This window comes from Saccostrea echinata, unplaced genomic scaffold (genome assembly GCF_033153115.1).
Source record: "Saccostrea echinata isolate AGI-Se365-2 ecotype Australia unplaced genomic scaffold, CSIRO_AGI_Sech_v1 ptg000056l, whole genome shotgun sequence".
NCBI lineage: Eukaryota > Metazoa > Mollusca > Bivalvia > Ostreida > Ostreidae > Saccostrea > Saccostrea echinata.
The window spans coordinates 19537051-19550900 of NW_026889805.1; the positions used below are offsets into that span (position 1 = coordinate 19537051).

Sequence of the window (13850 nt, forward strand, 5' to 3'; positions counted from 1 at the left end):
GGTGATATATATTTGAAAACCATGACTGCGTGGTAAAGACACCACCACCGAAGTGTGTACATCGCTACACTGAGCATGTTCGATAATCATTAGCTTTTACTTTCGTTTTTTCGACTATGTTTATGATCTATAAGTAAAGGAGATGTAATTCGTAAACTCATATTCCAAAGCACATATAAAGGGATCCACAAACAGGGAATGTTAATTCCTTTGGTAGGATATATATATAACATAATTAAGTATCTAAATCCTGTTATACGTGTTTTTGGAGTCGTATTTTTTATCTTGTCATTTATACAGCATATTTTGAACTTAACATATGAAGATGTCGACACACCTGAATAAATTTATGTTTCATATGTACAAAGCTTTGATTATTTGCCAACTGTAAAGTTCTTCTTGAACTTGTATGTCCATTTGTGTCACTACTCTTTAAGTTCTAGATGTGAAGTCGTCAAGTTTTTCATATTTTGGAGATCTGAATTTCAATTGTCACTTCATTTAAAAAATATCCAAATCATTTTGCAATAGTTAACGTGTAGCTATCTAAGTATCTCGGTAACTTTAATTTGCCTTAAAGCATTTCGGCAACAAAATATGTAAATGCATATGATAGAAAAAAAATCAATCGAAACTTCTCAGTCCTTTCCGACAAGCGGGAAAGTCTAATTGTTGTTTTCCGACCTCTGACGGAAAAGCCCGAGATGAAAAAAATATGACAGAATGACATGGATTGTGCAAACACTGAAAGAGCGTACATCCCAACTAAGAGTTATCATTATATCCTGATGCATATTAACCATTCATCTATCCCTCTTTTTCTTTCTTTTTATCACGCATCTGCTAATTTAATCCATTCTTCCGTGTTTAAGACTCTCACCCCCACCCCACCCCAATGGAATCTGTATAAACACTTGCAGATATTTTGAGGATATTGTAGTTGATGAAGGTTCAAAACAAATAGTGCGTCTGCAGCTTTATGCAAATTTAGCTGCAGATCTGTAGGTCACTGGGATGAAGCTCTGCAGCTAATCCGGGTCCATCAAAATCCAAATTGAATCGATTTTACCTGGCCTTAACGACATCATTTACTGGCATTTCAGTTTATTCTAATTATGTTATCTTGCTGACAGACAGACGAACAAAGACAGAAAAAAAAGATTCCTTCTAGATTTACTATCAGAAGTAATTTATCTTTTAATACGCAAAAATAATGTATATCATTGTGGATTTCGGCAGTCTTGGTTAAGTTTCATACCACGGTGTTTGATAAACAATATGGGACAAATGTGGGAGGGGTTTACAGAATTTAATAAACTCCGCTAATGATATGCAGAATGTAACAAACTCCGCCAAATTTGCTCATGTATTTAATATACAATGGAATTTTGAAAAGTTACAAATCATGCTGTCGGGTTAAGATAAATGCCAGTAAGTTTATTTCACAAAAGATGCATATTTGTCCCCTCTTACTTGGGTTGTCGTCTTTGCTTGTTCCCTTAGAGCAAAGGAACAATTACATGTAATGATGATCTCTCAGTACACCAGATCTCTTTCAATGATATGCACGAACATGCTAAATCCTGTTTACTTCGAATGACCATCAGATGTCAGAATAATGACTTATTAATCGACCATGAATTAACATATACTTGGTCAGTATTTAAAAGGCAATAGAAATTTATAAGACATTCTAAGTCCTTTGAGTTTCCCTCAGCGAGTAGTTTGTTAAGGTGCAATGACCCTCTGACAAGAGAGATAACTCTAACTGGGATAAATGACTATTATTCCTCTATATAAAATTGCCAAGTCAAAAGTTCATTTCTCCTCCTCCTCCCCCCCCCCCCCTTCCCCCGGTAAGGGTTGCTGATTTGTGTGCATTTTGATATTATATTTATTCTTTTGAAAATTATTAGCATTAAAGCACAATTCTTTATGGGTGAACAGAGGGATAGTCTACGGAAACAATTCTTTAATTCTGTGTGTTGATGTTGTATCTCACCAATAGTGTAAAATACAACACACCGCGTGGCGCAGTGGTTAGAGCGTCTTACGTGGTCTAAGGAGTTGATCCTTACTCGCGGGTTCGAATCCAGTGCGGAACGCGGAGACCAGTCCTTCGGATAAGACCTTATAAACCGAGGTCCCGTGTCGCAGTAGGTGCTGGCACGAAAAAGATCCGTCATTGCTCAATGGCCCTTAGTGCCGAGTATGGGTCAAAATTTGCAGCCCTCCACCGGAAAGTGGTGGCGTCTCCATATGAGTGAAAAATTCTCGAGAGGGACGTTAAACAACAAACAAACAAAAACAAACAACTCAAGACATGTGAAAATGAAACTTCAACTTTTCTATTTTTATTTGGATTCCTTTAAAATTGAATGTACATTCTCATCACATTTTGATAAATATAACGATATGTTTTTATATTGTTTTATACAGGTGCTTTTTTAATTCCGTACTTCACGGCTGTTTTCCTTGGTGGTATACCAGTATTCTTTCTAGAAGTGTCCTTGGGACAGTACATGTCTGAGGGTGGTATTGGTACATGGAAAATAACACCCTTATTTCAAGGCAAGTATAGCTCATTTTCCATTCGTTAGGGAAATGTATTATTCAGAGGAAATTCGAATTCTTAGGTTATATATACATATATACAAGCAATGCAATAGTTATGCATATTTGCAATACCTTGTTTTGAAAACAGCTGATACCAAAAATGTTTGTGACATAAAATAATAAATATCGAGTGTTTTGAATGACTCGTGTGTCCAGAGCCATTTTGAATTATGCATTTATTCTAATGAGTATTTAAAAACAAAATTACTCAGGATATGGTGTTCGTTTTTTCTTCAGATACACATTTAATTATCTGAAAACGTAAACCCTTTATTAGATGTATTCATGGAAGGTCTAGACTTTTATATTGGATTTCTTTCAAGTCTAGTTACTTGACGTCATCGTTACTTATCCACTCTCTTGCTCCTGGTGCATTTTGACCTACTTTAAAACCATTCCGAAATACGTTGCATAACGGAGAGAAGGAACATACAATGACTGCACCCTATTAACGAACAATAACAGATTAAGACCAGAGTACGGTATGAAAGGAAAAAAGAATACCGTGTCATTCGATTGCTGCCTGGATCATATCGACGGTTAACAGTCCTTAAGACTTCTTACGGAGTTTTAAGGCGTTGATGCCTTAATTACTTAGCTATGATATGTAGGAGTATATCGAGTACAAAAAATGTTACGAGTTCTTTTCAACATTATTAATCGGTTTCTCCACGCAGGAAGCATCGTCACATGCTACGGGTTTTATGTTCATTCTATTTCCATAAACCCGGTTTGTAGAAATGAAATGGACACAAAGAACCAGTGACTTATGACGACCTGGACATAGACTGGACACAAAAAACCATGGCTTGTGACAAGGTTGAACAACCAGAAAGGAAGTCGATTGTTACAACATGTTAAATCCGAATTTTAAGAAAGATTAGACCAAAGATTACAAATATTTGTACAAAACAAATATCAGCCGACTAACACCGAAATTAAGCCATCCCTCTGAGAAAGAAAACACAGGGTCATATGAAATCTCTGTATTTAATGCACATAACCTCGTTTCCGGAGTCAATATAACAAATCCCGTGTAGCACTTATCCTTTAGAAAGAATTTCGAAACTGGTAAGATTATACTGTGACGAATGGATAAAATCAGGATAGGAAAAGCTCACGTAACTCAATAACTGAACAAAATTAAAACTTCAAATACAATTTTTTTATGTAGTATCGGCTATGATGCCATGGTACTGTCAATGCCATAAAGGTCAAAGGTTTTACAATCTCGACACTGCACACTATTTTCAAGTGTAATGACTGTTCCGCCATTTGATATACGATAGAATAAATTGCAATTTACACAGTATTACATAATTTTTAATTAATTCAAGTATTCTTAACATTATTTCAGACTAAGATAGAGCAAATGAAAACTTCATTTGCATGTATTTTCCAAATTTGAGTGAGCAAATGTGATTTTTCCTTGTCAGTGAGTTCATGTACTTGATTGTCTTGGAACATTTTTCTGGGTGAAAAAGCACGCACCCAATGTTAAAAATGGAACTTGATAATTTCAGTATAAGTATGATCCTTTACGCTATATAAAATTCTCGAAGTCCAAAAAAACATTTTTCATCAGTGTATAGAGGGTCCTTAAGACAAGCCTTGCAAGTGACGGGACATGTTACCACTCGACGTGCATTCTCGGAAGCCGTCTCTTCTATGAGTCATTATCTTTTCCCGTAAGTTAGCACCGTTTTCCTGAGGAATTTGTACACTTATATAGTAAACAGGATTCACAGGTATATCAAGACTTATATTACCAATTCAAGGTTAAGATTTATATTACCAATTCAAGGTTTCTTAGATCCCCAACCACTTCAATTGTGAATATAAAATACAGTGGAGTTCCGTTTATCCGGACGCCAATAATGCGGACGCTTCATCTTCTCAATGAAATTTATGTGGAACAATTTTACCTACCAATGTTACCTCTCGTATATCAAGTAATTATGTTACTGCTATCCGACGCTTCATTAATCCGAAGGATTTGCTCGGGAACTTAAGCGTCCGGATTAATGAGGCACGACTTTATACAATAGTGGCGTGGTTTGAATAAAACTATTTTTTCATAGGTTTTCATTTTATTTCAAGTTTAAAAAACACATAAATTTAAACTATTTAAGAATACATGCATCTGTATGCTTTATATCTTGACCAAAATCTCTAGCTAAAGGTAAACATGGCAAACGCTGTCTTCCACAGGAACAATCCCATTCTAAATATGCCGTAAAATTCTGAACAAGTATTGTCATCTTCACACCTCAAAGTTCTTAAAACATCGGAACATTTGAAATTCAGATATTTAGGCTTACTTACATGTACACGTTTACAAAAACGTATAACATACGATATTAATATGTTCTTAAAAATGCAGCGCCTCAAAAACTTTAAAGTACTTGCAGCATCTGAAGCATGATTTGTCGTATGTGACCCAAGATCTTATGAGCAAGGTCGGTTATTATTGGCCTTGAGATCATTTGGGAAGCGACCTAGTTAACTTTAATGTAATCACTCATCAAGAAAACACGTTGCATGCATTGTATGTATCTTAATTGATAGTAAGCATCCCCAGTACAAACATGATAGAGTTAAAGTCACCACAGGAAGCGAAATAGTTTAAGTAAATTTGTTTTTTAAGGTTAAAACGGTTATTACAAAAGGAAGACAAAAATATTTTGGTTTAACGGGCGGAATCGAAATTCACTTACTACTGAAAAGATTACACAACATGCATACCTGTAAATGAATAAGGTAATGAATATACAAAACTCTCTTATATATACCAACAAATAAATTAATAAGAACCTTTACTTTTGTTATGAGAATCAACCCAAATGGAGTGTGCCTTAATTCTGCAATTAAGGATAAATACCAATATTTTTTGTCTTCCAAAATTCAAATATCTTTATAGGTGCCTCTCTCACTAACGAAACGATATATGTTTAGTTAAACAATCTTATGTTTTGCCAAGCTACATGATTTGGTGAAAAGTAAGAAAATATAACTTTACAATATAAATTTTGAAAAGTATTAGAAATAAAAAGTTTTAGTATACCTTTAAAAATTGGTTGCTATAAAAATATATACGAAAAAGGTCTAAAATTTCCATTCTTATACTGAGCGGTCATAAAAAAATCGATGTTTGACCTTAGAATGAGATATTGGACCTGCCGATGATATATTGGACCGCTTACGTCACATTGTGGGCGGGATCAGCTGAATCTTATTTGCATTCGTTTGTGATCCGAGTTTTACCGTAGTGCAGACAGGCCCGTGCAACGGTTTCAAATGGGGAGGGGGGGGGGGCAACTTCCGAAAAAAAATTCTTACAAGCAAAAAAAAGCTTACTTCCTGTCCAAATCCTTGATTTTGGCAGTGCTTGACCTTACAACATGAAAGGGGGGGGGAGCAACCAGCATCTACAGGAAAATCAGAAAAAAGTGGGGGGGGGGGTCTCTCCCCCCTCCCCCTCCCGGCGTTCTTCGGGCCTAGCTGGTAAAGGAAATTTTCATGGAAACCAGCTCAAGATACACGTATGTGAAAAAAATTAAAAGTATAACAAAAATTTATTGACTATGCTCGACCCCTCGTACCAAACTGTTTTCCTCGGCCCAACAGTTTAGTTCTTGGGTCCTACAAAAGGCATGTTGCCCTCGAACCCAGTCAATAAATGTACATGTATATTGTTACGGTTACATGTAAGTATTTGGGAACGTTTTCAATGTCTTTTTACATTTTACACAATTAAAATGTCCTAATTAGATTTCCACTGAAAGAAATATTGAAAGAAGAGTAGTGTAACTCTTCTGTGTGGGAGATTTAAAAAAAATGTTTGTGGTATGTCTCTTAAAGCCGAATAACATTATTTTTTTCCTCATTTGTTTTGCGGGCCCTCATTAATGCCATTTAACCAGAAGCGAAGGAACCTCTGGAAAAAAAACCTTTAACGTAAGTCTTGACCAAGGATTGACCCCAAATGCTTTTAGGTAACTAATTGGAAGGTTCAAGTCGCCAGAACACAAGTAAACTAAGTTATTGTATGCAATATTAGATACATAAAGTAAGGGGTCATAACTTCGCCATTTGAAACAAATGACCTATCCAGTACACATTTCACTGAAAGACACGTTAATTTTTTATGTTATGAATGTTTTATTACGCTCTCTAAATGGAAAAGAATTGTTTCTTGGTATTGTGTCTATGCTTAACGGTTAGAACAAATATTAAGTTAAAAAGCGGTCATGAAAGATATTTCTTAGAGAGAAAAAGAAAACAGCCAATCAGAGGCATTTTCAGCCATCTTCAGATTCTCGGCAAACTGGAAGTCACAATAGTTATCTTAGGGTTCTCAAAGAAAAATAAATAAATAAATAAATAAAAATAAATAAATTTAAATACTTGTGAAGTCATTTGAAGGACGTTTGTTCCAAATTTGATGTTTCAGCAGCGGGTCAGATGTTGTTATGGAATGACATTGCAATCAAACCAAACTCATTTTTGTAGGATTCCGTCGAATATTATGTCAATATCTATTAATAATGCCGAGTTGGTATAGCATTAGTTTACCGTATCATGAAATTGCATATTGGTAAATGAATATTCCTTGCATACCTGAACATAGCTATCCTCTTTTATATACATTGATACCAAAACGCATCATTTATTATGGTGGACAATATAATTTTTGTTCCAAAATGAAAATTTTGTCGTGTGCCGCAACGTTATAGAAATAATTAATACCATTCACACCTAGTGCTAAAAGTGCATCCCCCTTTATTGGGGCCTGGGACCAGCAATTAACACCGGGGATGGGGGACGGGAGGGGGTTAAAGATTCTTTAATAATAAATAAATGGGTTTTGTCTTATTTTTTCTAGGAATAGGCTACGCGTGCACTATAATTGTGTTCCTGCTTAACTGCGAGTACAACATTATTCTGACATGGACCTTTTACTACCTATTCGCCTCTTTCAATTCTGTGTTGCCTTGGTCTCATGGCGACAATGATTGGAACTCAGAGTTGTGTCGACTTGCCACAAAGAATATGACTGCCACCAACGCTACCAGTCTTATTTCAATGGTCAATAATACACTAACAACAGTAGCGTATTCAATTGCCAATAGCACCACCACAAGCGAACCCATCAAGTGTGATCCTGTCACCGAATTCTGGGAGTATGTATTACTTTTACTTTTCTTTATAACTCCATAATTGCAGGGTACTGGGTTTTGTTTAGGATATACCATCTGACATGATTTTCAAAAAATATGTTTAAAAATTAAAAACGAATTAAAGATACTTCAAACATAGTTTACGGATAATGCTGTACAAAATTTCATAGTTTATTTAATTATGATGTATTTCTAAAGACATTTGTTCTTATTGTAGTTTAGTGTTCAGAGTCGCAATCTGTCCCCATTTCTTTTCAGCTGCTACCTTTGGTAGAGGTAAGAACTTCGACCAGTGGACAGAAATATGTGACTCTTAACACGAAGGGTGTTTCATACGATTAGTACAGTCATACGCGAATTTGGATTCACATCGAGTTTTCGCGATCGATGAATCACCCTTTTTTAATAAATTTTTGTCTTTATATTTTATGTTCTAGTGTAATGCGATCTGATGATTGTTGTTAATATTGACAGTTTATTTACGTTTAAGTTCCACCTAAAGTTGAACTGAAACATGTTTTCCCCCACATATTATGTTATTTAATTGTCGAGAATGTGCGATAAAGGTTTGAAATGTGACTAAACTTGTGATTACATAATCATGATATGCAATGTATATTTGCAAGAGGGAATGTAGCCAGATAAGTAGTGTGATTATGCATGTGAAAATGACGAATATGTTTATTTTGAGAAATAGTATGTAAGGTATACGTAGACATATTGGATTTGAATCTCACAATTGGCAATGCTTAAAAAGCTTCTTTTTCGACAAGAGATTAATTTCCTTGTCTAATTTTTGATATTTACCCCTAAAACAATTGCCCTTTGTCACTGATTGGCCAAGAAGTTGTAAATATATGAGCATCATTCTTAAAATTAAAAAAAAGTATTGATAGCAAACATTGAGCTCGAATTTTTTCATTCCCAATTTAACCATGAATATCAAAAAAAAAACAAAAAACAAAAAAAACAAAACAAAAAAAACAGACCAGTCCTAAAACACTGCCATTTATCTGAAAAGACACTTATTAAAAAGTTTTATTTGTTCCTGGATGACTCATTTTATATTACACAAAAATGATACACGTTTTTTCAAACATCTGGCCGCCTTTCATTTTTTGTTCAAAAATCATTTTGCTACTAAATTAGTCATAATACCCTATCTTGATCGTACATTCTTGTAAAATTTGATCGAATGATATAATATGTGGGGAAAAAAACATGTTAAATTCAGTATCGGGTTAATATGAACCCTAAGCATTATGTAGCATTCAATTCAGTTCCTATTTCCTAGAATGCCATAATTTTCTATAATAAGTTATTTATTAGAAACTAAACTGTTTGTAGTCGAAATATTTTATTCAGGACGTAATAAGCAATATTCAAATGAATTTGTCTTTATACAGAACAATGTAGTTTTTGTTAATTTAGTATGAAAAATGTGATATCGACCTCTGATGATAATTATATTTGATTGTATATTCTTATCTCGGGGTACACTGGTTGTGAAGGTTTGTCAGTGATAATTTAATATCTACCAAAATTCATTTCCAGCATATTCATAAAGCAAGATTTCCAGTTTCCAAAATTCTTGATCCTCACGAATACTTGAATATATTTATAGCATGTCTGTTAAAACAGGAATTTTATCAAAATGCGAGAAGAGGGAATCTTGGAAACCTTGCTTTTATGAAAACACTAATGTATACTGGCATTGGGCATCATGCTGGTTTTGATAGCCTATTTCAGAGCATATTACATCTTTTCCTATAAAATGAACTTTATTGCAGCTTTACACATGTTTTGTATGCAAAAATATGTGATATAATCGTGATTTGTCCCTGTAAGCAGGAATTAATGCTCACACCAACAATCAAATTTGGCTGATAAGTAGCTATTTCTCTTGATCTTGTTTTTATTGTGAAGAAAACGCCGAAATTTTGGGATATTTTTAGAGTTCTATTCTTCAAAGAAACCCTCGTTAATGTTTTGATGTTAATGATAGCTATAACCGTTTACATCATCTGATGAATGCTGTTGTTAAGTGTGGGCATTAACAACTGTCTATAAAGCAGCAAGTTCTCAAGCAGTTCAATTTTCATTACATACAGCGTAATCATGTTTGGCTACCTAAATGCGGAATCAAGATATATTCACAGCATGTATATAAGTCAATTTGCAAAATGTTGCAAACATTGTTTGCCAGATATGATTAAATGTGAATAACAATGAAAATAGAATTGCAGTAGATTACCCAGTAATAAGTATGCCTGGGAAACTTAATGATAGAATGATTTTATCAAGATGTGTAAACTGCAAAGCATTATTAGGAAAACAAGAACACCAACCAAATTAATTAATTCCTCTTAAAAATTGTTAATGAATAAGCAGCGAAAAAATCTTTTATTATGAGAAGTTATAACAGTGAATTGAAAGATTTTTTTGGTTGGAGGGGGGTTACACTTCGTCCCCCTTTAAAGTAATCAAAATATTAGAACTATAATACAAAAAGAATTCAAGTACCTGTCCTATATAGAAGGCTACAAAAGATGAAAAAAAGCACTCTTGCAATATGACATGTAAAACATTTGCACAAAACTATGTATTTCAATACCAGTTAAAATCTTTCAATTCACAATTTAGCAGATATATTGAAATTGTTGAATTTAAGCAGTTTATTGGTATACCTTAATTTAGGAATTGAACCTTCATAACCAGTCGTTCTGAAAACAAAATGTTTAATTAATGACAAGAATACAGTCTTTAAAAGTTACTCTACAGAAAGGCTCGTTTTGTTTTCAGAATCTGACTCTGATAATAACTTACAGCATTATCCGTTAAGTTTGAAGTGAAGATCTTGTTATTCATAATAATTATCTGATTAATAAGCGATGTATATTCATCGCGGATGAAAAAAGGCGCATGTATACTAAAAGTTTACTGCGCTAAAGATAACACACAGAAATCACGTTCTTCAGGAGAAAAGTGCTGCAACTATCCAGCGGTGTGGACCACGCTGGGACCGTCAAGTGGGATCTGGCCCTCTGCCTTCTCTTATCATGGATAGTCGTCTATGGCTGCATATGGAAGGGCATTAAATCCTCGGGAAAGGTGATGACTTGTGTCGGAATGTAGAACCCTCCCCAAACTGAGGGCTTCTTTTGTTCAGCGACACAAAATCTTCTTCACTCCCTTTGTGAATCAGTATCCATGAGCTAAACAAAATCCCTGAAAACAATATTCGACATTCCCCACGACCAAGGCATCCAATTTGTACAAGTTTTCTTGTTAATCTAATTGTTTTTTGAGCAGGTTCCACACTTTAAGTGTCAAGAATTCTTTCTTAGACACTTCCTGCAACGTTGGAATGTTTCTTGTTTTGCTTCTAAAGCATAATGAGACTTGACATAAATTTGCATGCCGCATAAATAGAAACTCTTGATTACAAAATTTGTTGTAGATACGTTCACAAGAATCATTTTTTCATAACCTGCCAATTCCTGAAATCTTGTTTATCTTTTGTCTAATTTAATTGTAAGATCGTATGATAAAATAAATTATTATAACTTTTATTCAAATACCTATGGTAAAATTCGCAGAAAATTTTGGCATTTATATCTATTTCACATTCCTTTTTTTTTCATCTACTGTATTTTATTTTTTTACTAGGTCATGTACTTTACAGCCACAAGCCCTTACTTATTGATGTTGATACTTCTTATTCGCGGGGTAACACTTGATGGGGCTGCAGAGGGCTTGAAGTTTTATTTGCTTCCTGATTGGTCGAAATTGGCTGAACCACAGGTAACCTTACTCTGGTCCTAATTTCAGAAATAAAATAGAAATAAAATTTGTGTTTTCGATGAATTTTGCTTCCTTTTTAACGTGTGAAAAAACGGAAAAATTCCTGCACGGTTGTAGCATTAAAATCTTGACTCATCCAATAGGAAAAGTGATGCATAAATAAATTACCTGATACAAAAAGAGATGCACGAATAGTCATTTTTAATGAACAGAAAACGATAGAAACGAATGAATAAAGGAAATGACTTGTTGATTGGATGATTCCTTTGATTATGTTAAGAAAGTTCAATGTCTGATTTAGCCCTGATATCTGAAAAAAAATAGGAATAACACGTGTGATTTCCTTGAACTGTTTGTTTCATTTTCAAGAAGTGAAATAATAACAAAATTCATTCTATGATTATTGCATACGCAAATTACCAAGTCAAGTTATATTAAAAGCGACGATTGAAAAATTCACCCATGCCAAAATGTGATGCATGAATAATTTTATTTTGAATGAAGTCAAAATGAAAGAAATCGATGAATAAGAAAATGACTTTTAGTTGATGTTTAATTAATTTATTAAATTCATTATTTAAGTGAGAATTCACTTACATCGCAGGCCCGAAGAAACGGTTTCAAAAGGGGGACCAGCCCCTCAAAAAAAATCTGACAAGCCAAAAAAAAAAAAAAACACACACACACAAACAAAAACAAAACCTAAACTGTCCAAAATTGGGGAGGGAGGGGGGGGGCAACTTCCCAAAATAATGCAAAAAATATGACCAAAAAAAAAACTTACTATCTATATCATGGAATTTGCCAGTACTCGATCTTACAGCAACAAAAAGTGGGTTGGGGGCATCAAAATGAAAACTCACTATAGAAATTACTATATACTCAGAAAGAGCCCCCCCCCCCCCCCCGCCCGCTTTCTACGGGCCTGCGTCAAGACCTTTTTTTTTATCGACATGAGTCAACAAGTTTGTTTTATTATTGCGGCTACAATATATAGAATTTTTTCCCACCTCCATATAGACTGTTACTTGCAATTAATTTTTTCAATTGAATGAGTGATAAATATTCGTTGCTAATAATATACGACAAACATGTCATTTTACTAAGGACTTTCGAAATACATTGCATTGGTCACAACTGAGTGAAAAGGGTTGTTGAAATGTCTATAGAGCATGTCTTTGACCAAACCACATGAGTTTCCCCATAGAGCATCAATAAAACAAATATTTCTCCTTCTGATATGAAAGGTTATTCACAAACACTAGGCTGTTATTAAAACAGCGTCGACTGATAGACATATTGATCGTCTAAGACAAACTTTTGCGAAAGTAGAGCAGCAGACAAGATGAAAATGTGCGAAATTGATTTAGGTTACCATAGAAACATGTATTCAGTCAAATCCTGATTTGTATAGGTGGCGATGAGCATGCCAAATCTGGAATTTGATACTTTTAATCCTTTAAAAAAATGATTTAAAGGGATTTCTAAAGATGAATTCCGCATAACATCTTTTACGTGAATTTTTGGAGGTGCAGTCAATTACAATGCAAATTATAATCAATAATTTTAGACATACTTATCTCTTTAAATGTCTTATAGATGCAAATAGAAAACGCAGGAAAAAAGATGTAAAAAAAAAAAATGATTCAAGTATTCATCTAATCATGAGATAGAATAATACTTGCAGTATGGTTATCTAATCATACAAATACACAGAAATCTGGAAAGTTTGGAGATCGACGAAGAACTCAAAAGAATTCGAGCATTATTGATTTTAGAATGGATCCTTCGACTATGAACAGTTTGTCTAGCATGCAAATTCGTAATATCTTCAGATTACCACATCCCACTTAGATCATATAAATTACATTTATTTATGCCCCGCCATAAAATGACCGGGGGAGATAGTGTAACCTATTCCGTCATTCTGTCATTCCGTCATCACTGACTCCGTTCAATTGCACACATTCAACTCAAATTTTGATATATGGATACGTCATGGGAAAAAGCAGGTCAAGTTCGAATTTGGTCATGGTCCGATGATTTTTCACAGAGTTATCCCTCTTGAACTTAGCAAAAGTAAGAACTTTTCTATTTCCGCTCTCTTACTTTTGTAGGGATGTATGTACATGTATAAGGTTGAAATTGCATATTCAGGTATTTTACCAGAAAATACAAGTCGAGTTCGAATTTGGTCCTGGTCCGATGATTTTTTTTTTACAGTTATCTCCCTTGAACTTGAAAAAGATT

General features: G+C 34.3%; 2 protein-coding genes across 4 annotated transcripts in view; one reads left to right on the forward strand and one right to left on the reverse strand.

Annotated features, from left to right (window-relative positions):
- Window positions 1-13850, reverse strand: part of LOC133173001 (protein sprouty homolog 2-like) — a 279783-nt gene that overhangs the window by 123080 nt on the left and 142853 nt on the right. The window lies entirely within an intron of this gene.
- The window catches only part of LOC133172998 (sodium- and chloride-dependent taurine transporter-like), a 56005-nt gene that overhangs the window by 22171 nt on the left and 19984 nt on the right, over window positions 1-13850 (forward strand). For all 3 annotated transcript variants that reach the window (XM_061307869.1, XM_061307867.1, XM_061307868.1), the window contains exons 3-6: window positions 2440-2571; window positions 7502-7799; window positions 10775-10907; window positions 11466-11600. In XM_061307869.1, coding sequence (XP_061163853.1) covers window positions 2440-2571; window positions 7502-7799; window positions 10775-10907; window positions 11466-11600 — 698 coding nt within the window. The remainder of the gene's footprint in view (window positions 1-2439; window positions 2572-7501; window positions 7800-10774; window positions 10908-11465; window positions 11601-13850) is intronic.